General features: G+C 39.8%; 3 protein-coding genes across 7 annotated transcripts in view; 2 read left to right on the top strand and 1 right to left on the bottom strand.

Moving 5' to 3' along the window:
- LOC146370524 (tumor necrosis factor receptor superfamily member 5-like) lies at positions 1-5797 on the top strand. 2 transcript variants are annotated; one of them, XM_084908016.1, is made up of 7 exons: positions 1-115; positions 479-572; positions 757-882; positions 1539-1694; positions 1946-2033; positions 2133-2311; positions 2470-5797. In XM_084908016.1, exons 1-7 carry the CDS (start codon positions 74-76, stop codon positions 2478-2480), a joined length of 696 nt encoding a protein of 231 aa, XP_084764142.1. In that variant the 5' UTR covers positions 1-73; the 3' UTR covers positions 2481-5797. The 2 variants fall into 2 exon arrangements, with proteins under 2 accessions (XP_084764142.1, XP_084764141.1); XM_084908015.1 differs by lacking the exon at positions 2470-5797 and having other exon boundaries at positions 2133-2334.
- On the top strand, positions 2949-24615 carry LOC146370523 (collagen alpha-2(VI) chain-like). 4 transcript variants are annotated; one of them, XM_084908002.1, is made up of 28 exons: positions 2949-3891; positions 7507-7675; positions 8722-9329; positions 9413-9433; positions 9853-9918; positions 10015-10068; positions 10154-10198; positions 10326-10352; positions 10448-10474; positions 10586-10630; positions 10719-10772; positions 10945-11007; positions 15370-15432; positions 15523-15576; positions 15676-15711; positions 15797-15859; positions 16257-16319; positions 16604-16666; positions 16762-16824; positions 16905-16955; positions 17042-17140; positions 19676-19738; positions 19852-19887; positions 19970-20015; positions 20100-20252; positions 20728-21183; positions 21263-21301; positions 21383-24615. In XM_084908002.1, exons 1-28 carry the CDS (start codon positions 3889-3891, stop codon positions 21982-21984), a joined length of 3132 nt encoding a protein of 1043 aa, XP_084764128.1. In that variant the 5' UTR covers positions 2949-3888; the 3' UTR covers positions 21985-24615. The 4 variants fall into 4 exon arrangements, with proteins under 4 accessions (XP_084764128.1, XP_084764127.1, XP_084764130.1 ...); XM_084908001.1 differs by having other exon boundaries at positions 8719-9329; XM_084908004.1 differs by having other exon boundaries at positions 2949-5797; positions 8719-9329.
- The window catches only part of LOC146370522 (DNA repair protein Ku80-like), a 15386-nt gene continuing 14919 nt past the window's right edge, over positions 24553-25019 (bottom strand). Inside the window, exon 21 of the mRNA XM_084908006.1 lies at positions 24553-25005. Coding sequence (XP_084764132.1) covers positions 24991-25005 — 15 coding nt within the window. The 3' untranslated portion in view covers positions 24553-24990. The remainder of the gene's footprint in view (positions 25006-25019) is intronic.

Genomic DNA, 25019 nt, shown 5'->3' with positions numbered 1-25019 from the left:
ATACAGCTCATCTCCTTGCAAATCTCAGTGAGACTGTCTTCAGTTCAGGAAATTCTTCATTCTGCTGTATAAAATGACTTCAGGAGGAAATTCTTTGACAGCTGCAGTGTTGCTGGTAAAATATTTTTCATACAAACTTACAAAAAGCTTCTTTTTTTTTTAATGTAACTAATTCATACTTAATATTTTTTCCTTCTCTCCAACTATTTAACCCCCTCAGTATTTTCTGAATCACTTCTGCATGTGTTTAATTCACTTTGTGAATTACATGATATAATTTCCCATACTGTCTACTTTTCCTTTAAATTGATATCATAATCCTCACTATCTTCCTTCTTCACTGATCGGCTCTCATTTTCAGGTTGTTGTGCATTTCATTTCATATCTTTCTTCCTTTCCACCTCCTGCTGCTCTCTGTTAGTTCTCAGTTTGAAGCGTGGTTCTGCTTTTAAATGCATTCCTTTTTCTTTGTTTTCAGTTAATCATGATGAAAGTATTCAGTGTCCTCACTCTCTCGTGTCCTTCAACAATGTATCAAGCACAAGACCTATGCTGTCAAAAGTGTCCTGCAGGTAAGATCCAGCTGAATGTTAGAGGCTGATTTTACTTTGGTTATTAAACATAAAGTCCTGCTCTTTACTGTCTCTCTATATGTAAAAGTTCAACTTCATACCTTTATAACTCTAAAGATTTCGCAGTTTACATGAGTAAAAACGATATGCATTGAAAATAGTCTGCCGTTCTTTTATTTAACAGGAAATCGAGTCAAGACAGATTGCACAGAGACTGCACACACTTCCTGTGTGGCCTGCGAGGGTGGAACCCACATGGATAAGCCCAGTGGACTCAAACAATGCACTCACTGCACAATCTGTGACCCAAGTAGGTTTTTATTTATGAAACTAGGGAAGTTGTTACTGCATGTTCTGCTGTTAATGTGATGTAAGAATTAATACAGTTAAAGATGGTTTGACATTGATTTAAAACATGTATGACTGCATGTAAATGAATGTGACAAACTGGCGACATGTTTAACACATTAACTGATTAAGTAATTATGCCTCAAGATATTCCACATGAGCTCATGATCAGCTCTCATGCTCTGCGATATGATGTTGCCTCCACTTAACCTTTAGATTTCCATCTAAATAAAATGAAGCATCATTTCATTAACGTTTTCTATAAATGTATTATTTTAATTAACATGTCAAATCATTCAATCTGTCAATTATTACAAAATTTTAGTAAATCAATCAAAATAATTTTAAGTAACTTTTGATGAATGACATGTCACCACAGCAGTGACCCCTCTGGCTCATTCTTCACCAATCCCTAGCATCCTCTTCTCTCACACCATCTCTCCATCTCTTTCTTCACCACATCCATGAATTTTGTCTATGCTCTTCTTTTCCTCCTCCTACCTGAAACCTCCATCTTCAACATCCTATGTCCAGTGTATATTCCCTATCCCTCCCTGCACGTGTAGAAACCATCTCAGCCTTGTCTCTGTAACATGTGTCCTCTCTACATGCTCACAGGTTTTGGTCTGAAGGAGAACAGGACATGCACATCAACATTAGATACAGTTTGTAAACCAGAGAATGGATTCTACTGTGTTGACCGTGCAGCTGGTAGCTGCATGGCAGCACACAAACACAGGCAATGTCAACCAGGAGAATACATCAGTCAAACAGGTTGGTTTCTTATGCTTGTAGTGTAAATAACCTGGATGAAATAATCTGTTTGTTACTTGCAGTGGTTTCTGAATGAGGTGTTATTAACTTTATAGTAAAGCTTAGAAGGATCATATTTGTATTTTTAAACAATTTTAAATCACAATTAAAGGTGGAGTCCCTGACACGTGTAATTACTCTGATGTCACAGTCACTCACTGATCCTTCATGATGTACATGCTGAAAATGGTGTAAACATCATGTTTGTGCAGGAACAGCCTTCAGAGACACTGAGTGCTCTGACTGCAGCAATGGGACATTTTCAGATGGAACTTTAAAGTTTTGTCAGCCACACAGACCGTAAGTCACAGCAGACACAGACACGTCTGATTTGTTCCAGCAGCAGTGATTGTGGCACATCTGTACATTTTCCTGTAAAGTGTCTCTCTGTCCTTCCAGATGTGAATCACTAAACCTTAAGCTGATAAGACCAGGAAATGCTACAACTGATGCTCAGTGTGAAGAACAAGATCAGGATAATGTGGTCCCAATCATCATTGGCTGCTTGTTGACGATTTTAGTTATTGGCATAGTTATAGTTATTTATGTCAAAAGAAAGACTCTGTGTCCAAAAAGAGGTGAGAATAACAGAGAACAATGAGAATGGTATACTCACTGATAATATATATAATATATATAATATATATATTATATATATAATATAATATATAATATATATAATATATATAATAATATATAAAATAATATTTTTACACTAATTTTTTTCCGCCTGCAGGCGTGCTGTAACTCCAGTTGGATGCTGAGACATCGTGTTTGCAGTGAACAGAAAACTACAAACTTCCCTGATTCACTGCTGTCCGAATTATTACCTGGAAATTGGACGTTATCTGAAGACAAAAGAATAGAAGATTCATAATCTTTACTGCATCATGATGAACAAATGGATGCTATCACGGGAAAAGTTTGGAGAATCTTCTAAACCTTTCCAGCGTCTTTCTAAAGAATTTCTTTAAAAAAAAAAAAAGAATTTTATTTAAAAAGTTTTGAACTTTAAAAAGTATAATGATGATGCTAACTTATAATTCAATTGAAATTGTATGTCACAATAATTTATGTAGTATATTATTAATATATACTATAATAATATGGCATAGTAAAGTATATAAGGTCTCAAAGTCCCGGAAAAATTTGATTTTATTTTTTGGATTTTTTTATCTAAATGTGGTTTTTAATTAGCACGTTTTTGTTGTTTGTTTGTTTTAAAGAAATGTTCCTATTTCCATTTTCTGGGTACATTTTCATGAGGTCTAATTTAAAAAATGTATATATTTAATATATGGAGGCGTGTTTGCATCCATATGTACCTGGTACCTGGTCTTTACCTGTAGTTCAGTGAGAAAGCCAGCATCCACCGGTCCTACTTTGGCAAAACGTCCTACCGTAAGTAGTTTATGCACATTTCTGTTGTCACAGAGAAATTCCAACACAAATGTAAGTAGGTATTACGGTTTGCCACTTAACTTTTCCCATCAGAATATGCTTGTAGCTCATATTAATAAAGCCAGGACGGTTTGCCACTTCATTTTACCCGTTAAACTATGCTTGTCGGTCACATTCACAAAGGTAGCATGGTTTGGCACTTTACCCGTCAGAGTATGTTTCTAGCTCATATTCACAAAGGTAGGACGGTTCGCCACTGAATTTCGTGTTGTGCGCATGCGCAGAAACAAGGGTAGGTTTGTCAGGTAGGATGGATTCCTAGAACACCCTGTCCACTTGGCCACAGTGTGCCCTTCACTCGAACGTGGACCCGCTCATCAAACCTTTGCTCCACAGCGCCACCAGTGGTCAAAACAAAGCAGTTTAATTTTTTCGTTAAATTTAAGCTCTCACAGGGCATTTTATTAAGTACACAGTACCCAGTACCGGTTTGACCCCCTTTTGCCTTCAGAATTGCTTTAATCCTTTGTGGCATTACAACAAAGGGCATTTTAGATAGCATCACACAGCTGCACATGATGTGAATGTCCTGTTCAACCACATACCAAAGATGCTCAATTTGACTGAACTCTGGTGACTCCACATGCCATTTGAGTTACAGTGAACTTGTTTTCCATGTTCAAGATGCCATTTTGAGATGATCTGAGCTTTGTGACATGGACAACAACAGCAAGTACGACGGTGTAAGATAAGGATGGTAAGCAACAATACTCGGGTAGACTGTGGCATTTAAATGATGCTCAGTTTGAACTTCAGCAGGTCGTCTTGACCATGTCTAAATGAACTGAGTCGCTGTCATGTGACTGAAATGATCGGGCCAACAAAGTGGCAGACGAGCAGATATTTTCATTATTATTTTCCAGTTTTAATAATAATTTGCAGGTGTGCTAGCATCAGCAAAAGTATATGTCACAGTCAGTGGATAAAGACAAAGTTTTCCTATTTGCTGTATAAGGTCACATAATCTGTGAGATGACAAAACAAACACTGGAGTCTGCAGGACTATTTGGACTTTATACCATGAAAACTTGGCCCACTGGAGGTAAAATCAGTCATGCACACCATTTAAGTGGATAAAAACGACTGAGTGGGCTCAGTGTCTCTTAAAAGTCAAGCCTAATAAATATGCATTCCTTACGATGGCCAGCAGGGGGATACTTTGGTTGCACAATGAAATCAAATTGTACAGAAACCTTTGGGAAAATGACCTTACTGCTCAGTTATACTATAACCTCAGTAATCAGTTTCAAAATTGGATCATGGTTTCATTGCATTAAATAAATATTTCATATTTGTGGTCAACCATGTTGGATACTGTAGAGACAAACATATGATATTCTTAAGAGGAGTGGCTACCCCGTGATTGACAAGTCTCAACACATGAGCTTGCAGTCTCAGTTTCTCAGTATGAGCAGAGATCTTCTAATATAATCAAGAACTCTCAGCTGATCTTCTTTAAACAACAGTCCATAAAGATTTGGGAACTGAGGAGACCAGCTGTTGGACCTTTGGGAGAGGAATATTGTCCCATTCTTGTCTGATATCGGATTCTAGCTACTTAGCTTGTCAGTCTTTTGTTTCCCCCCTTCCCAACTTTTTGGAGATGTGCTGGTATAAAATTCAAAATGAGCTAGTATTTTTCATTAAATGATAAACACCTTAGTTTAAGTACTTGATATATTTTCTGCATTTTACTGTGAATAACATTTGGGTTTATAAGATGTGAAAATCACTGCATTCTTTATTTTCAAGTGCACATTTAACACAGTGTCCCGACTTTGTTGAAACTGAGGTTACACATCTGGGATGAAAATCTCCATAAGAAAAAAACCCACGAAAAAAACACGTGTACTTTCACTTGAAAGAGCAACATGTGAACTTATCCAACACTCCATTAAAGTAAGCTGGGTGCTCGGTTTTCACATTGTCAGCATCTTTCTTTGTCTTAATTCAGGGTCTCTTTGATTTTAAAGTGAGAAAAGCAGTCAATCCTCATCTTTGACAGGCTGGAGGCAGAAAACACTCATCATTTGATTTTCCTTTCAACAGTCTGATCTAATAACTGAACAAAGTGAAAGTATGGTAAAAAAGAATAAAGCTTCTGCACTTAAATTCCAGCATGACATCTCTCACGCTGTATAGCCTTGAAACATAAGCAGAGGGGGTGAGTGTGAGCAGCTGTCTCCATGTAAGGATATGTAGCACTGGGAGCTGATGTGTTTGTAAAGCTGCTCTTTAGAGAGAATCTGCTGTGACTCTGACATTTAATCCGTCTGATCAGGTGGATAAATGGCTTATTTCAGCCTTTTCTATTTATTCAAAACCTCTTAAGTCTCCCGACCTGTCCTGGAGACCTTGCTGATCTCCAGCTGCCAGCAAACAATCATCTGAACATCTCTCTCTCTCTCCATTGACGCCTGAGTCTCTAGCGCTCGTTCGCAAACGACCCAGAGCTGCCCCTCCATCCCCCCTCTGATGTTTTCTTATTGGGAACAGTCCCGCTGAGACGGGTGTGTCAGGTTTACCATCTGTAGAAATTTCTTGAATATCTTGTAGGTCTCTAATCACAGCTTGGAGTTTACTTTCTCTTTTCCGTCGCCTCGGTAAGCAGCCTACATTTTATTTTAAATTTACCGGAGATTTAAAGGGTTGTACTGCACGCTATGCCGACTGATAGACTGTATAAATTAATCTTCTGGTTACCTCTTTTTTCCCCTACAGTTAATGTGAATTTTAGAATATATTTAGATTCTCTGTGGTGTAAAACAAAAACTTTTTTTTGACTTCTTTCAGAAAAGAAAAAGGTGTTCCATCTCTGTAGTACTCCACTTAACATGACAGCATAAATTAATTTTCATTAAATGCTTATATATATTATATTGCATGTTTATTTCGAAAAGAAAAGAAACTGCATAAAACATGAAATTACGTTTTAAAGGTTATAATTGGGCCTGTGTCTGAAATCAGCCTTCACATGTTTTTCTTAACTTCTAAATGTGTATAAAGTAGATAGATTTTTATTTTTGTGTGCCTGTGTGTGGCTTTTCTGCCATTGTGTGCCTCAAGCTACGTTTGAGGCACACAATGTGTTTAAATAAAGGATTTAACAATACAATTAAGCATCGGCACAGGACACTTTGTTAGGTATAATCTGTATAATGTAAAATCTAATAAAATTAAACAGGACTGCTCTACCAGAGAGTCGCGTTTCTGATTTACTTTTTATTTGTTTTATTTTTTTGATCATGTTGACATTGAAATGTTAATAAAGTAAGTGGAGCATTCAGAATGCATTGGGCAGCTTTCAGTGCAAATGTAGTGTGGTAACAGAGAAGAGAGGTGACTTTGAGCATGGCATGGTTGTTGTTGACAGGATCTGAGTGTTTAAAAAACTGTTGACTGGAATTTTCCTGCACAAAATTGGATGATAGAAGATCGGAAAAAACATTGCCTGGTCTGATGAGTTTATTCCTGCTGCAGCATTTGGATGTGATGCTATCAGTTAAATATGGAGCAAAATCTTGTGTGGATTGTTTTTACCACCTTGTTGAATCCATGCCGTGAAGAATTAAGTCAGTCCTGAAGGTAAAAGAGGGCCTAACTCAGTACTTGCAAGCTGTATGAAGTAGCGTGTAAATATGATTTCAATAGAATAAAACTGTTCAGTATGCCCTCTGGGACGTGATAGAGCGGAAGCATTAAACCAAATAAGCTACATTCCATCTCTGTGCAACATCAACATCAGCACCCCCGCCCACAGGTTTGATTTTTATCTTGTTGTTTTTTTGTATTTGAAATTCCTGACATGAAATAGTCTGGAAGCCCCTCCTGCAGACTGAAATTGCACTAAGCAGCAGTTTTAAGCTGAGTTTTATTCATTTGTCATTTCTGATGTTGGTATTTTCCACTTCCAGAAAAGAAATTGTAAATTATCACCAGCAATAACACACCACCATCTTGTCAGCTCTTATCAAACAGTAACTCTCGTGGGACGGGAGTTCCACAGAATCTTTCCTGCTCCTTCTGATTTCAGTTTAATTAAACAGGTGGGATGAAACATGCAGTTTCAAACATTCTTCTGTCTTCTGTTTCCACACAGTGTGGCTGTTCACTGACATGACTTAAAACAACATTAAACATTCCTAAGCGCTGTGTAGACGCCTTCTGTGAACACTCACATGTTTGACAGCTATTTCCTGCATGAAGTTACAGCTTTACAGTCAAAAATAATCTCTAAAGAACAGTTTTATTCATCCCTGCTTGTCTTGTTTGGGTTTTTCTTTTTTATTTCTTTTCTTTTCTTTTTTTGCAGAAAAAAATGGCAATGCTTTCAGGGTTTGTCTTTGTATTGCTGGTCCAAACTGTAAACCTTCAACTTACACCTCGAGGACCCAGGCCAATACCGGGGCGAGGTGACAGTCCAGAGCCAACGGTACCTCCACTCTTGCCTGAGCCCACACCAAGACCTGAAGGCTGTGAAGGTGAAGGTTCCCTTAATTTCTTTCTGGGTTAAAATAATGGTAATTTTTTAAGTTTTTTGACTTTAATTGATTCAGCTGTGAAAGTATTTGGATCCTCTGTATACCAAAGTAATCTAGAGTCAAATGTGAGGATACCTGTGTGACAGCATGCAGCTAAAGCTCAGCTAAATTTAGGTCAGAAGCACAGCAGCAAATTTGCAATAGAACGGCTGAGAAAACCAAAGAATGGAGCTGTTGCAATGGTACAGTTAATGTCTAGACCTTAATCTGATTGAAATGCACTGGTAGAAACAAGCTGCGCAGAAGGAAATGCCTGCAAACCTCAGTGAATGCAATGCTGTAAAGATAAGTGGCCAAATTTTGTCAACGATGATGTGAGAGACTGATAAAATCATCCCAAAAATAATTACTTCAAGCTATTGCTTCTTAAGGTGGTTCTAATAAGGTGGTTATATTAAGATGGTTCTATAACCTGAAGCAAAGGCTCCAGCTCCTATGTGCTCTTTAATTTCTACACGATTTAGCGAGCATGTGTTTTCCTCTGCAAGACTGCACAATCTTAAACAATCTTGGTTTGCTGTGCTCAGCTAAAAAACACAAACAAACAAAAAACTAAGCCAGATGATTGACCAGTTATTTCCCCTCATGTCCCTTTTCAAAAAATAGCTTCAGCCATTTTTGCACAGTGACCACGATTTACAATTATAGACTTAAAAAAGAAAAACACGACGTCCGGTCAGCAAAATTTGAATCTGAGAGGCCTGTGCTATCTATTTAGCATGTAGTAGTAGTAGTTAGATCTCTGCAGCACAACACATAAATGTCTTATAGTCCTCACATTTTTCATCATTTTCATTCTATCTATGTAACCTGGCAAAATCAACCAGCCCAGGACACAAACTACACAGATTAACCAGCATTTTGCTGCTTTTTATTATGATGTTTCAAGTATTAAATAATTAGGATGAAAGTGATGCATTTCAGCATCTAAATACAATTTAATTATTTTTCCAATTAAAAGTAACAGCTGTCTTCTCCTCCAGCAGGTATAATCGACTGTCCCATCAGAGTGTACTTCACTATTGACACCTCAGAAACCATCGCATTGCAGGAGCCCCCACCTGGCAGCCTGGTGGAGAGTATCAGAGAATTCACAAAGATCTTTGCCGAGAGGCTGGCTGATGAGGAGTACAGGGGCCATATCCAGATCACTTGGTCCATAGGTGGGCTGCACTTCTCCCAGAAGCAGGTGGTCTTCAGCCAGCTCACAACCAGAGAGAACTTCATCAGGAATCTCGCTTCGATCCGATACCTGGGCAAAGGCACCTACATCGACTGTGCCCTCAAAAACATGACTCACCACATGACCCAACATTACACAGAGACGAAGGCGGTTCTCTTCGCTGTGGTCATCACTGATGGCTACGTGACAGGAAATCCATGTTCAGGGATCAAGGTGATGGCAGAAAAGGCCCGGGATCAAGGGATCCAGATTTTCTCAGTAGCAGCGTCCAAGGAGATCGACGAATTTGGAATGAGGGAGATAGCGAACTCTCCGTACGAGCTGTTCCGTGACGACTACATAGCCGTGGAAATCGTTGATGGCAAACCAAGACTGAGCACTAAAACCATTGATCGTATCGTAAAAGCAATGGTGAGCTGACGTCTTTTAGCCTTAAAATGTTGTGTCAGGTGACTCTCACTGACTGCTGTCTTTTTTTCTTTTTTTTTTTGCAGAAATACCAAGCATATTTACAGGTAAGAAGGTTACTCATTATGTTAAGTTCCACATAATGAGTGTATGTGCAAGTAATCCCTATTAGCCACAAGCTCAGGATCCAACCCTGTCAGTTTCACACATTTTTTGTACTGTTGGCCGTTTGTGAGGTCAAAGAGAGGATATGTCCCCAATATAATCATGTCAAGCACAGAAGCCCCGCCCACTTGCCTTTCAAATACTCTCTTTACCAAAGACAACCAATCAGAACAAAACTGCCACAAAGGGAAGGGGAAAGGAGCTAAAAAGGCTTGTTTCAGTCACTCATGCAAAGCTGCTATAAGTCCAAGACTGAAACTATGACGTTGGAAATTAGCAGAATAGCTTCCTTTTAACAATTCTGGTATTTAAAAGGCTTCAGTCTTTTAATATTGTTTTGTTTTTCTCTTCCATCTCACAGTGTTATAAACCAAGATGTTTTGAGAGTCCTGGGCGCCCTGGACTAAGAGGTCCCTCAGGTCCAAAAGTGAGACTTAAAAACTGAATTAAAGTCAATAATTTTTATTATTGCTCGTGCCGATGATTCATCTTTTGAAATGTGTATGTCTCTGGATCTTTATAGGGCACAAAAGGAGACAGAGGCCCACCAGGGCCAAAGGGTGAAAGAGGAAGACAGGTACCTAGAATTTACGTCTAGAAACCTAAATATATTTTAAAAAGTGCACTGTTATTTACTGAGTTATATATTTGTTACATTTCAGGGTGATCCTGGCATTGAAGGTCCAATTGGACGACCTGGTCCAAAGGTTTGCTGAGCCCTACTCGTTGATGATTTTATTTCATTAAAATTAATTAAATTATTTAACTGATTTAATTAAAATTACACGATGTATTTTTAATCTCATTAATGTGTCCTTTTGTGCTTTTCCGTAGGGAGAAGCTGGTTTAAAGGGTGACAAGGTAAGAGTTAAAATCCTTATATTTCTCATTTCTGTTCATTTATTAAACTGAAGGAAGTGTTTTGGGGGACTAATGGGTCTGTTTTATCTCAACAGGGTGAAATTGGATTAACTGGAGCAAAGGTAAAAAAAAAAAAAAAAAAAAAAACAGTTTAATGCTTCATCTTCATGCACTGCAACATCCAAAATTAAGAGCATTTATGCACTGAAGTTCATTTTATCTCTTCGCTAAAGGGTGTTGCAGGTTCGACTGGCAAGAATGGAACTGATGGGCAAAAGGTGAGTGTTTACGGTGCGATTTTTACCATAATGGTAATCTGATTATAAATATACTGATATTATATGAATGCTCCTTTGAAATCTTCAGGGGAAAATTGGACGAATTGGAGCTCCCGGTTGTAAAGGTGATCCAGGCGACAAGGTAAGTCAAGCATTTAATATTTATTTGTATGTCTTTGTTTCATTTTAACAACTTATATCAGCCATACAGCTGCATGTATTTCACTGATTCTCTTTAACATTGACCTTTTCTAGTATTGTAAGCATTTCTGGTTAAATGAACCACTGAGGCACTTTTTATTTGTCTCTAAAAGGGACCAGATGGCTACCCAGGAGATGCTGGTGAAACTGGACTATTAGGTGACAAAGGAGAAAAGGTCTGAATTAAATCACAATAATCTAATCATTTCGGTTCATACTGAAAGAGACTAAGTGTTATTTAGAGTGAACAAAAAAATATATTCACACGATTGCATTTTGGTATGTGGTCAGTTGGTAATTTCAGCACTTGAGTCTAGAGTGAAGTATTCACAGTAATTAGATGGATTCTAGTGAAGTTATTTCCATACTGTAGTGGTTGTCACATTCACCTGATAATAACAAGCCCAACCTTGGGGGGTTGCAAGCCAGTGTAGTCGCTGTGTAGCTGCATCAGGAAGGGCATCCGGTGTAAAAGCAAATATCCAGCTGATGCAGCGACTTCTTGGCAAAAAAAGGCAGCAGCTAAAAATACCTGCTGACTTACATGTGTTTTGGTGAAACAATCACAAGTTTCAGAGGGCATACCTAATTTATTCATTTAATTTCATCCATCCATTCACTTCCTCTTATCCTTTTCAGAAAAGTGGTCTTGTAGTAAAGATTGACCCTCACAAAGACCAAACGAAAATACATATTAAACCATGTCTATCTAAAATACTAGTAGTTGGTTCACTTGACAGAACTTACTGTTTTAACCCGACATGCCAGCTTATGCAGGCATTTGGTGTTTAATCCTAGCAGATCACAATTGAACTTAGCTGAATTGAATTGAACTCAGGACCTTCTTGCTATGCGCCAAAAGTGCTAACCACCATTCCACCGGTGGCACGGTCATTTAATGTCAACAAGTCAAATATATGAAAGGAAAGTACTGTCACAAGAAAATAGTGTGTAATTTTCAGTGTGCTTCTTAAAGGTGGCACAGCAGAGCCTTGAAGAACCATTTCTAATATTTCTTTAGCTTTAACAGGTATCAGAACAGCTGAACGATGTGATCTGCTAGGACTGAACTCCAAATGCCTGCACAAGCTGGCATGTCGGGTTAAAACAGTAAGTTCTGTCAAGTGAACCAACTACTATTATTTTAGTTGGACAAGGTTTAATCTGGATTTTCTTTTGGTCTGTGTGAGGGTCAATCTTTACTTCAAGACCACTTTTCTGCCTATGTGGTGCTGGTGCTACAACAACACATTCATAGCTGATTCACAGATACTGTGATTCATAACATTATGGACTGTTTATTAAACAGTCAAAATGCGCTCTGATTGCCAAAAGGTACAAGCACCAAGAAAGGTCAGAGAAAAATATTTGAAGACCAGCTGTTTGGAGATCTCTAAATCACCACTGGACTGTAGTCAGATAGATAATATAACCCCCAAACTCCTTTTAATAACTGCTTTACCTTGAGGTTGACAAGCCCCCCCCATACACACACACACCCACTGCTGCTCTGTAGATGCGCCCCTGTTTCCTGTTACGCTCATACTGCAAAATTTTGCACAGCAGCAGCTGCATTTCTTTTTGCCTGTTTTGCGTGTTTAACCTTTTCATATCTTTTTATTATTAGATTTTGTCTTACTTTGAAAAAGTACTCCTCTGCTCCTAGCAGACCTATCAGCACCACACCTTTCATGGGAACATGCCCACAGCTAGATTGGAAAAACCTGACTGAACTTATCCTGTCGATAAGGACTTAGTGTGACTCCTTAGCCAGATTAATGACTGAAAGATATCCAGGGTATGTTGAATTTGCTTGGTAGTGCAGCCTCTTGCTGTTGTGCTAATAAGAGCTTTAGGTTATGATATTATGTATTGCCTTTCTGTGGCAACACAATGTTTGCCTCAAAAATGATAGATTAGGCTGATGTGGGCTGTCTGACCGTTACTTGAAGTATAAACAGAAAAGCCCTCCACCAAAAAACACTGTCGTGTTCAAGACGAATGAGGGAACGTGAGAGCAGCTTCAGCCAGTGAATTAGAGTTTAACAGCTCTCATTAGTTAAGGCACTTCTGTGAGACTGAGATGTGCATTGATTTATGGGTGCATTTTAAAATATGCCTGTCACAACGGAAGCAAAAATCTAAATCTTTCAGTTTGTCTTCTTAAAGGATTTTTTTAAAAAGCTATAATTAGGTTTTTGTCTTTTTTTAAATTGATCTTAAAAATACTTGTCTGTATTGCGTGGCACGTGGTGTAGTGGTTAGCGCTTTCACCTCACAGCAAGAACAGTCCAGAGACATGTGTGTTTGGTTAATGGGTGATTCTAAATTGGGCATCGGCATGAATATTAAAACACATGTCACATATTCCAGAACTCCTAATCTGGACATGCATATCACAGAGAAGCTGAACATTAGTCTGAATAGCAGTTAACATGTGGCCTAACATGTGCCACCAAACAGTATGCTGACATGTTAGCACCTTCATCGTGCTGTATTCATAAACAGGAACCCCCTCCCTTTTCCAGCCATGCAAACATAACATATGTTATGCAGTGAAATGACAGCACATAAATACAAAGAGGAAATGCTCTTTTTTCATAATTAAATCATCTGACATAGCTGACGGCTGCAGCAGCTCGGCAGACATTTTTTCGACATTTTTTTTCTTGACATATTTGTGTTTATTCTGTCAGTACATTCAACTTGTACAGCTCATGCAGATGTAACTGTTGGTACTGATGATTTCCTGAATTATGCGTCATGAATGTAGCCAAAGCACAGCTCAGGCTAAATATTTGGGCTGTGTGCAGACATTCAGTCTCGATCAAAAGTTTAAGACCACTTGAAAAATGGCCCAAAAAAGAAAGAAATCATATTTTGCATGGTTGGATCTTAACAAGGTTCCAAGTAGAGCTTCAGCACAGCATGCAACAAAAAGAAATGGGGATGAGGCAAAAAAAAATTTGAGCATACAATTTATTGAAAACAATGTTTAAACTGCCTGATCAGTTTAGGACCACACCTCAAAAAAACAAACAAACAAACAAAAAAACCACTGTAACCTGCAGGCACTGTGTACCCTAACGTTGTCCTGTTGGAAAACCCAGCTGTTACCACACAGACAATGTTGCTCTCTGCAACATCTGGACATAGCCAGCAACCGTTTGACACCCCTGCACCTCCTGAAGCTCCATTGTTCCACTGAAGGAAAAAGCACCCCAGACCATTAATGCGCCCCCTCCACTGTGGTGCGTAGAAAACATCTCAGGTTGGATCTGCTTGTCATGCCAGTAAGTTTGGAAACCATCAGAACCATCAAGGTTACATTCTGATGTTTATGGGGCTCCAGTCAGGACCAGTAACGGCCTTAATTTGGTTCAAGGACTGTCCAGTGTCTTTACAGGCAGGCAATTGGATCCTCCAGCTCAGTGCTGGTGAAATTTCTTTGGGTCTTCCACTTTTTGACTTTTTTGTTCCATAACGCTAGGGATCATTTAAGAAATTCCAAATGACTGTCTTACTGCGCCCCACCTCAGCAGCGATGGCGTGCTGCGAGAGACCCTGCTTATGCAGTTCCAGTGGTGCACATAAGTGAGCTGGCATTTGTTTGAAGCCAGCTCACCTCCTGCAACCAAGAATACGCGCTTCTTTTGCGGTTCTGACTCCTTCTGACATTTCTTTGGAGGTGTAGGAACACCAAAGTAATTGCTTAAAGGAGCTTGCCTCTTCGACATCTTTAAGAGTTCTAAACAAATGTCTGTCCTCCTCCAGAAAATCTTATGTACGCAAACGTGCGTTGCAACTTCTTATCTGGTGCGTGTCTTTTATTTTGACCGCGCATGCGCACCTGCGGACCACTTATGTGCACCCCTGGCAGTCCAACATCCCGACCACATTCAAAAAGGGAACATTTTTTTTGCCTTTGCCATCAGAACGTCATGACAGTGTGACTACCTGACAGAAAATGACAATGAATCCACATTTTTGCACAGATTTGGCCTTTGAATGGCATGTAGTTATACATTTTTGATCAGCTGTAAAACAGTTTAAGTGTTGTTTTCAATAAATTGCATGCTCAAAAAATGTTTTGTCTCGCTCCCATTTCTTTTTGTTACATGTTGAAACTCCACTTGGATCCAACCATGCAAAATATGATATTTTGGCATTTTTAAAGTCTTAGATTTTTGATTGGGACTGTATCTTTGCCCATGCTCACTCGACTACAGAGTCAATGACTAGACAATCAGACATGCCCATTTTTTTCCTTATAAACTTGTTTGATGGGGCGATCGTGGCTCAAGAGTTGGCAGTTCGTCTTGTAATCGGAAGGTTGCCGGCTCGAGCCCCGCCTCCGACAGTCTCGGTCGTCGTGTCCTTGGGCAAGACACTTCCTTAGGGACTAGTAAAGCGCTATACAAATACAGGCCATTTACCATTTTTTTAGAGTTCACTGAAGCTCAGTTAATAATGTTACATTATGTCCAGTTATGTATTTTTTGTGGCTTTTCTTTTTGATTGTTTTTGCATTTGTTTAGGGTGACACAGGCCTTCCTGGAAAGCCAGGCCCCCCAGGCCCTAAGGGTAATCCAGGTCTGAAGGTAACCTTCAAATTAAAAAACAAGTGGAAAAAATACTGAGCGCACAACAAAGATTTTTCTTTACTTTAAAACTGAATGTCTGCTTTTTAGGGTGAAAGAGGAAACCAAGGAAATCCAGGACAGCCTGGACAAAGAGGGAGTCCGGTACAGCCCTGAATTTATTTTATTTTATGATTTTTTTTACATGTGCACTAAACTGATGTTACAAAACCAACTCTCAAATTAAACTGTTGACACTTGCAGGGGAGAAAGGGTTCACCTGGGGCAAAAGGCGAAGAGGTATTTGACTCGTGTTTTTACTTGGAAAAAAAAAATCCCCATTTGGAAAATAGTTAAAAGAAATTTACTAAATAAATATTCATAGGGGAGGAGAGGAAACCCGGGAATAAAGGGATCACAAGGAAACACTGGGCCAAAAGGGGAAAAGGTAAGCTTTTGTCATTGTTTTTTTAATGAATTGTCTTATTGTATGAATGGCATTTCATTTTCCGCTTATTTTAAGCAAAATTGCACCATTTTAGCTGCTGGTTTGAAATACTGTGAAACACTGGCTTCCTGTGACCTTTTAAGAAAGATGAATTAAGAAAGAACTTTGAGGAAGAAAGTCCAAAGTGTGCTTGTGGTTTTTAATTCTGAGGAACTGAAATAGTGAAATCCCAACTAGTATAACACAGTTCTGTCTTTCAGTGGGTCATCTCAGAAAAATTCCTCAGACACTTCCCTGAGGCAGAATTATTACCTCCCTGTTACTGTTGTGTCTTGTATATATTGGGAAGTAATTAATGGTTTGGTATGAATTCTGACACATTAATTTATTTTGTGAGGGAGAACGAGGCCCGGAGGGAAGCAGAGGTCGGCCTGGGGAAAATGGACTCAAGGGCGCTAAGGTGAGGAGATCACGCTGTGGGTGGATTTTTGATGAGCAATGACTCAGAGGCTTCCCAAGAACCTGGCATGCCTTCATTAGACATTCAACACTGGAGCCATGCCTTCATCATAAAAACACTTATTTTCCAGATGAAAATATCAGAAACTATAAAGTAATTTGAAATGATTAGCTTGAAACTGCCAAATCCACATCAGTGAAACTCATCCTGCATGTGCCTGTGTGGGCTGGAGTCAAGGTCGAGTCCAGTAAAAAGGGTTGTCTGTTATTTTCTCTCTCTGACAGGGGGAACTGGGACTACCGGGACCGAGGGGTCAGCCAGGAGAACTAGGCGCCCCTGGACGAAATGTTTGTTGCTTTATAACTTTATCATCATCATCATCATTTTCTCCTTTTTCAAGTAGATTCTTTTTTTATTTGAATTTTATCTTCTGTGGCTGCAGGGCACGACGGGAGATCCTGGAGATTCAGGACCAAGGGGAGACACTGGGCCACTTGGACCAAAGGTAAAAAGAAAGTCTGAGCATTTCTGTTCATGATTATCAGTAAATAATTTACTCTCATCCACGTTGTTTTTCTTCTAAAGGGTGACAGAGGAAGGCAAGGTTTCAGCTATCCTGGATCAAGGGGACCGCCTGTAACAGCTTTCTTTTTACCTCATAAAATGACCTGCATGTCTCCAGATGTTTCTTGTTGAGGCTAAAGTAACTCTGATATTTAAAGGGAGACAGGGGTGCACCAGGTAGGAGAGGACCCAGAGGGAGCAGAGGTGACTGTGGCGCCAAAGGAGAATCTGGAAATAAAGGGCAACCAGGAGCGCCTGTAAGATGCGATTGTTAAACCACTGATGATGTACAGTTTTACTTTTATAGATGTTTGCACTCATAAACAGGACAGGACAGAGAGACTTGGCCTTGATATCCGCTGCCTACACTATTGTCCACAGAGGCTTTAAGTCAGCAAACAAGCCAACGAGATCCTTGATTAAATTCATGTGCAAACTTTAAATTTCCTGTTGTCCATGCTGCTCTGCTGCAAAAAATATCTGAAAGTTGGTCCACACACATCCCAAAAATGACTTCTCACCTCTTGGAGAATGTGAACCTACAGATGGTTATGACATCCAACACAGAGCAGCAAAGCACACAGCACTGTGTGACAGCAAGACAAAGGGGCAAGAGTAGACTTAGAAAAGAGTTGGAAGACACAATCGGAATAAATCAGGGATAACGAGGCAGCGAATTTAAACTAGATACAGAGCACAAAACACACAAGACAACCAAATTAAGACAGGAAGCAGCTAAACATGCAGACTCACATGCAACACGAGCTGGAAACAACCACAGAGGAAAGACTCGGGGAACAGAGGAGGATCACAAAGGGAACTAATAAATTTAAACTCACCAACAGTGTTGGTCAAGTTACTTGAAAAAAGTAATCAGTAATTAATTACTGATTACTTCCCCAAAAAAGTAATCCCGTTACTTTACTGATTACTTATTTTCAAAAGTAATTAATTACTTAGTTACTTTTTAAAAACACGATTTACAACCTGAATAGGTGATAAAGCGATAGATCTTTCAGCCCAATTCTACTTTTTCTGCATAATCCATCATACAAAATGTAATCAAATGGAAAAGTCTCTTTTTTTAAACTTGTTTTATCAGTTTTAATCTTTTAATTTTATGCATCAAGCAAAAATTAAATTATATGCACCATTCTCTGACTTGAAGAAATTAGTTTAACATTTAAACCTATTTTCTGCACATTCCAGCACATAAAATAAAATATTTTTGTGTTTACACTCAGTCTTTCAAATAGATGCAAGTAAAACACAGCAGAAAATAAATAATATCAAAGACTAGCGGTCCTGTTGCTCTATTTTCTCCTGTAAAGCAGGAGTGGGGTAGGCGGAGGTTTACCCTGGTGCAGGTGTGCCGTGGCGGTCAGTGGAAGAATCCGCGAGTTTCTCTGTGAATTTCCCATTACGTCGTAGCGCACTCGGTGCTTGTTTAGGGTTTTTTTCGCTGTAAAAATAAGTTTTCTTCCCACCACAACGGACACTAATGCTTTTGTCACTTTTTATGGAATCAAACTCAAAGGTCAGTACTTCCACGCTTTAAACGCTGCACGCTCATAGTCTCTCCGCACTCGATATATTATCCATTGTTGATGTGCACACAGCTGTTGTCACGAACGTCGCACTCGCTTACTTCACTGTCATGAGACATTCTCGCAAAAAAATCACGGTTTTAGTAACGCAGTAACGCAGCGTTCCTACGGGAAAGTAACGGTAATCTAATTACCGTTTTTTGCAATAGTAATCCCTTACTTTACTCGTTACTTGAAAAAGTAATCAGATTAACGCGTTACTGCCCATCTCTGCTCACCAATAAGTGAATGAGGTACTGAAGATACAAAAGCAAAGAAAATGAAAAGCATCTGGGAATACGATAAACAGAAAGCCAATATAGAGCAATTCCTTATTAAAACTAAAAGAGACAACCCAGAAGGGCAAGGTTTATAGATTTTCACATTTAGTGTGACCTTGACCTGATTTTCAACAAAACCAAATCAGCTCAAGCTGTTTTTGCTCTCTACAATCACACAAAATGACCCAATTACCACGAGTATGTTTTCACAAATTACATTATTATTAAACGATGCACAGAAATAACACGGGCAGAAAGTAATCAGGTGAAAACATTTATTTGGTCATTTTTTCCTTCTTTTTAATTTTTTTAATGAAAAGGTTCATTCCACCTCCCCGAAACCAATAGTTTATTCTGGACCGTTATTATTCTACCTTAACCAATCAGAATAGAAAGCTCGGTGTTTCTGGAAATACATGTTGCTGGGGATTTTTTTCCACCTTAAATTAAGCATTATCCACCTCTGTTGTGTTGTAATGGAGGCAAAAGCTTAGCTGACGAAAGTGAAAATATCTGCAGTGCACGGCTGCAGGTCATTTGAGATTAAGTGTTAAAAAACAAATAAATGAGGTTGAATTTAGTCTCTGGAGTGTGAGCACATCACTTTGTCTTTACCTCACAGTGACAGTTGTAAAATATGGCAAGGTAAATAAAAAATATGTATGAATTAGGCCAAAGAACAATGCTATTTATGCTACTGGATATTTTACCAGGTGCTGTTTCCTGTTCAAACACATTACAAATGATCAGACCACAGCAGTCCCACAGGATCACATGACACCAGCTGCATGGGTGTACTGTGATTGTTCTTTGGTGTCGTATATATTTAAATTGTCAGTAAGCCTTAACAACAGTGTTTTTGCACAGCTTTCAGTGTTTTGTGAGTCATTTAGGTTTCATTGACTGTAAAAATGTTTGTATCTAGGGTGAACCAGGCCAGTCGGGGCCGCCAGGAGAAAGAGGGCCTAGAGGAGAACGTGGACCTGATGTAAGCTACAGCCACACAGATAATGAGCTGACCATGCATGCAAGTTTGAGATCCAGGTGCATTGTTCTCTCTGTGGTGTGTGTGTGTGTGTGTGTGTGTGTGTGTGCGTGCAGGGGGATCCAGGACCAGCAGGGGATTCTGGGCTCACTGTGAGTAAAATTTAAAAAAAGATTGATGTATTCCTTTACTCACCTCAGTGTATTGCTTTAATCTGCACACATGCCACTGCAGGAATGTGATGTCATGAGCTACATCAGAGAGACGTGTGGTTGCTGCGGTAAGAAAGTATAAGCACTCAAACACAGCTTCATAAATGTGGTGTTTAAACGCGCTGATGGTCTTCTTGTTGTTTGTCTCTCAGACTGCGAGAAGCACTGTGGAGCTATGGACATCGTGTTTGTAATTGATAGCTCAGAGAGTGTCGGGCTGACAAACTTTACCCTGGAGAAGAACTTTGTTATCAACACCATCAACAGGCTGGGATCTATGGCGCCCGAACCTACATCAACAACTGGTAACGTCAAGCAAGCAAGTGTTCTACAGATTTACCCAAAAGAAATTAAAATACACACCAATCTTCAGTAACACTGTGACTCTGCAGAAACAACTACTGACTAAAGTATTTCAAATTGTGCTACATAAAAATGGTTGATTAATATTCATGCTGAGAACACAACACCAAAACAACAGTTTGTTGTTGTTTTCTGAGCAAGTTGCTAAATACCCAACAAGAGAAAATGAATAATATTACAACTGTGATTCATCCAGGGATGTTTTACTTGTTAAGACTACAGAGCCACTTGTCACTTGCTGACATTATAAATTATGATTGGAGTAAAGCCTGAAACTGCCGTGCTGCTGTAAATGCATCGGTGTTACCGAGTAACCCCTAACAGATTTATCTGTGATGCTTTTCCAAAAAGATTTACAGAAATAATAAATGTAAAAGTTTGACTTTTAGACTGATTAAAGATGTGTGTATCTCCTAGGCACAAGAGTTGGAGTTGTACAATACAGTCACAACGGGACCTTTGAGAGCATTCGTCTCGATGACCCAAACATAAACTCCATGACTGCATTCAAAACTGCAGTGAAGAATCTGAGGTGGATTGCTGGGGGCACCTTCACCCCCTCTGCTCTGAAATACGCCTATGATAACCTCATCAGGGACAGCAAGAGAGCCCGATCCAAAGTGTCTGTCGTCGTGGTCACAGACGGCCGCTTTGACCCCCGAGACGACGACAATCAGCTCACATACCTCTGCAACGACCCCGCGGTGGTGGTGAATGCCATCGGGATAGGGGACATGTTTGACACCAGACACGACAGCGAGACTCTGGTGTCAATCGCATGCAACAAGAAGGATCGGGCTACTGAGATGAGGCGCTACAGCGATTTGGTGGCTGATGAATTCTTAGAAAAGATGGAAACTGTCCTCTGTCCTGGTAAGCCTGTACCAATAATCTCAGCAGCCTGACAGTACTAGTCCTTGTGGTGTTTGTCTAACCTATGATTTCTCACCAGATCCAGTCATTAAGTGCCCTGATCTCCCCTGTACAAGTGGTGGGTTTTATTCATAGTTATATGATTGGTTTATGATGAAACGCACTTCAGGAAGTGATTGCTCTTTTTGTTTCGTTTCAGAACTTGACTCAGCACCTTGTGTTGAGCGGCCTGTGGATTTGGTATTTCTATTGGATGGCTCAGAGCGTCTCGGGGAGAGAAACTTCCTCCTTGTTCGTGAATTTGTTCAGAAGGTTACAGACAGGCTGGGACTGGCCAGGACCAGGACCAATCGAAAGGGAGCCCGTCTGGCACTGATGGAGTTTGGCAAGGAGTCAGAGAATCGGGTGGTTTTCCCTCTAACACATGACCCTGTCCAGATTGTTAGCAGTTTAACAGGTTTACAGTATCTAGATTCTTCTTCAAGCGTGGCGCCCGGCATCATACATGCCATCAACAACATCCTGGTTAGAGGAAGCGCCCGGCAAACGAGGCCCAATGCAGAGATTTCATTCGTTTTCGTTACAGATGGTGTCACTAACAGCGACAACCTGGACGAAGCGATCAGTGCCATGCGTCGTCACGAGGTGGTCTCCACGGTGATTGCCACAGGAAGTGATGTTGATCAAGAAGTCCTGACAAAGCTGGCTATGGGAGACCAGCACGCCATCTTCAAAGCAGAAAAATTCTCAGATTTTTTAAGGTCCGGTATGTTTGATCGTTTCATCCGGTGGGTGTGTTAGAGAGAGAATGCTCCTGTGAGCCAATACTGGTGCTACAGCTGTTAATCCAGCATTTTCAAGGATAATTAAAATTTATTTCAACCTGATAGTATTTTACATTAATGTGGCTGTTGTGGCTCTATTGAGGAAAGCACCCTACAGTGAAACAAGACTGTGCTCTCTGCAGCTTTATACAGGGTCATAGTGCAGTCCTTGATTTTACCCTCTGAGGATATCTCAGATATCTCTGAGGATATTCCCCATCTTTGAGACCATGCAAGAGCCAACTTCATCCTCCACTTTGTTTAACACCTCACATGTGTACTAAAATTTAAATAAAAACAAAACTTTGACAGGATTTTGTTTTAGCAGTTTGTAGAAAATCATCCCAACACTTTCATTTTTGGATGCAGATGCAATTAGCAACAGGTCCACTCCAGGCAGCTAAATTCTAAGCTTAGGTCAGAATCAAAAGCAAAAGTTAAAAGACTACATTCTCTGGATAACCTCAGGAGCTCGCGCTTGTTTCCTCGATAAAGTCGCTTTTATGTAACAGCTTGTAGAGCTGCAATGGCCAAATTGATTGGGGAATACACAAGGTTGAAATAAACTAGATTTCTTCTTTAACCCATAGACAGTATATAAAAGACAAACACAGGCACCCACTGTGTTTGAAAAGTGAAGCCATGTGCCATACAACTGAGGGTCTCTAGGTGCTTCCTTGTTCTGTCAGTAGTTAAAGTAATTCATTGGCAGCTGCAGCTCAAGCAGAATTTATGGTCCCGCAACGGTGGTGCGTTCACTGTCCGGTAGCAATCCAAGGATGGCCTGTCTGCCTGTTGCCAGATGGAGGCAGTGTGCAAAATATGTGGTACAGCAGTCTGTGGGTCACTCTAGCTTGTGCTGCTGTTGGTACATCAGGCAGCCGTGGAGAAGAGCGACTTTATAACATACAAAGAGCTGAAGTGAAAATGAGTGTTTAAAAACAATGAAAAGTGTCCAATGTCTGTGCTTTTCATGTTGTATTCTTTTCATCTTTTAATTTTTAAAAAAAAATGGTTTTCCTGAACCCGGTGAACTCCGCTAGCAGTCCCTGCTCTATTCTGGCCCACTTGTCAATGAATCAACATTCGGCAGACGCTTGCATCATCTGCTTCTAGACACGTGCAGTCAGAATGTTGGGAGGACTGCACCGGAGTGTGTCTGGGGTGGGTGGAAAAGAAACGTGTACACAGACGGACACATTTACAGGACCATAAATTACACTTTGCCTTGTGTAACTCGATTTAAGTGGGACTAGATTTTTTTTTAATATACACTATATTACCAAAGGTATTCACTCACCCATCCAAATCATTGCATTCAGGTGTTTCAATCACTTCCATGGCCACAGGTGTATAATATCAAGCACCTCCATATGCAGACTGTTTCTGCAAACGTTTATGAAAGAAAGCTCTCAGGACCTCAGTGAATTTCAGTGTGGTACCGTGATAGGATGTCACCTGTGCAACAAATCCAGTTATGAAATTTCCTCGCTACTAAATATTTCATAGTCAACTATTAGTCGTATTATAGCAAAGTGATGACAGGGACCCAGCCATGAAGTGGTAGGCTACATAAAGTCACAGAGCAGGATTAACAGCTGCTGAGGGTCATAGTATGCAGAGGTCACCACCTTCCTGTAGAGTCAATTGCTAAAGACTTCATGTAGCCTTCAGATTAGCCTAACAACAGTCTACAGAGAGCTTCATGAAGAAGGTTTCCAAGCACAACACAAAGTGTCAGGGTTGTTTTTCAGGAAACAGGCTTTGCCCCTTACCCTTTTAATGCCTCAACACAAAACACAACAAGATATTTTGGACAATTTCATGCTCCCAATGTTGTAGAAACAGTTTAGGGAACACCTGTTCGCAGTGCACAAAGTAAGGTTCATAAAGACATGGATAAGCGAGTTTGGTGTGGAAAAACTCGTGAGCTGTGGGCCAAACCTTCTCGTCCAACATCAGTGCCTGACCTCACAAATGTACTTCTAGAAGAATGGTCGAAACTTCACATAAACACACTCCTAAACCTTCCCAGAAGAGTTGAAGTTGTTACAGGTGCCCAGGGTAGGTTGACAATAATAAACCATTAAGAATGGGATGTCACTCAAGTTCATATGCATGTGACGGTAGACGAGTGAATACCTTTGGTATATCGTGTATATGGATAAGTGGGACAAAACTTTTTCCATTTTGAACCATTGTCAGCATACTCATGGCCCTAATTAAATTGGTATTCCCACCTCAGAAAAAGTTTTTTTTTCTCCAAGAGTTTCTCACGTTTCACCCTTTTTTCCAAATATGGTCACTTCTGGCTCCAAAGTGCTAAAGTCAAGGATTCAAAATGGTGATCCACAAACCAAAGGTTGGCATTATGGTGGCAACGTTCTCTTTTTTTTTATACAGTCTATGCTTTAAACACAAAACTGTTTTAGTCTGCTATGCACTGTATAATTTGCAAATGATGTCACAGCATTGTGCTTTGCTACATCTTGTCAGAAGATCAATCAGTATTTTCATACACAAAAATGTAATGCAAGTCATGCGCTCTTAATCAACCAAGGCTTTTAATGATTTTTCATAATAAACCGTCAGTTTGTTGGGCACTGCATTTCTGTCTTCTGTAAAGTCTATAAGGGTTTCTTTATTTTTCAGTGCATACTGTAGCCATAATTACTACATAAGTACCACCTTAAGACTCACAAGAACTGCAGTAATTTTTAAAATCTCAAACAAAACACAGAAAGCCTTTGCCTGAAGTATGCGGAATATTTTTTGTAATTTCTAAAGTGAAGTACTTTTAGACAGCATGTGTAAACCACAGTTGATCCATTAAGTGCAGAGTTACAAAGTATGGCAGGACTCCAAGTGGGAGGAAGGAACAATGGACGGCTGAACTGGTTTGGTCTGGCTGGACTGAGAGCGTGCATTCTTTTAATTTCTCTGGAGTCCACCGCAAACACTCCTCTTCCATCTTTTTTTCTCTTTACATCATATCCAGCTGCACAGAGAGGA

The sequence above is a fragment of the Perissodus microlepis genome, chromosome 16 (assembly GCF_051167445.1).
Source record: "Perissodus microlepis isolate ML-2025 ecotype Zambia chromosome 16, ASM5116744v1, whole genome shotgun sequence".
Taxonomy (NCBI): Eukaryota; Metazoa; Chordata; class Actinopteri; order Cichliformes; family Cichlidae; genus Perissodus; species Perissodus microlepis.
This window is presented reverse-complemented; position numbering and strand designations above follow the sequence as displayed.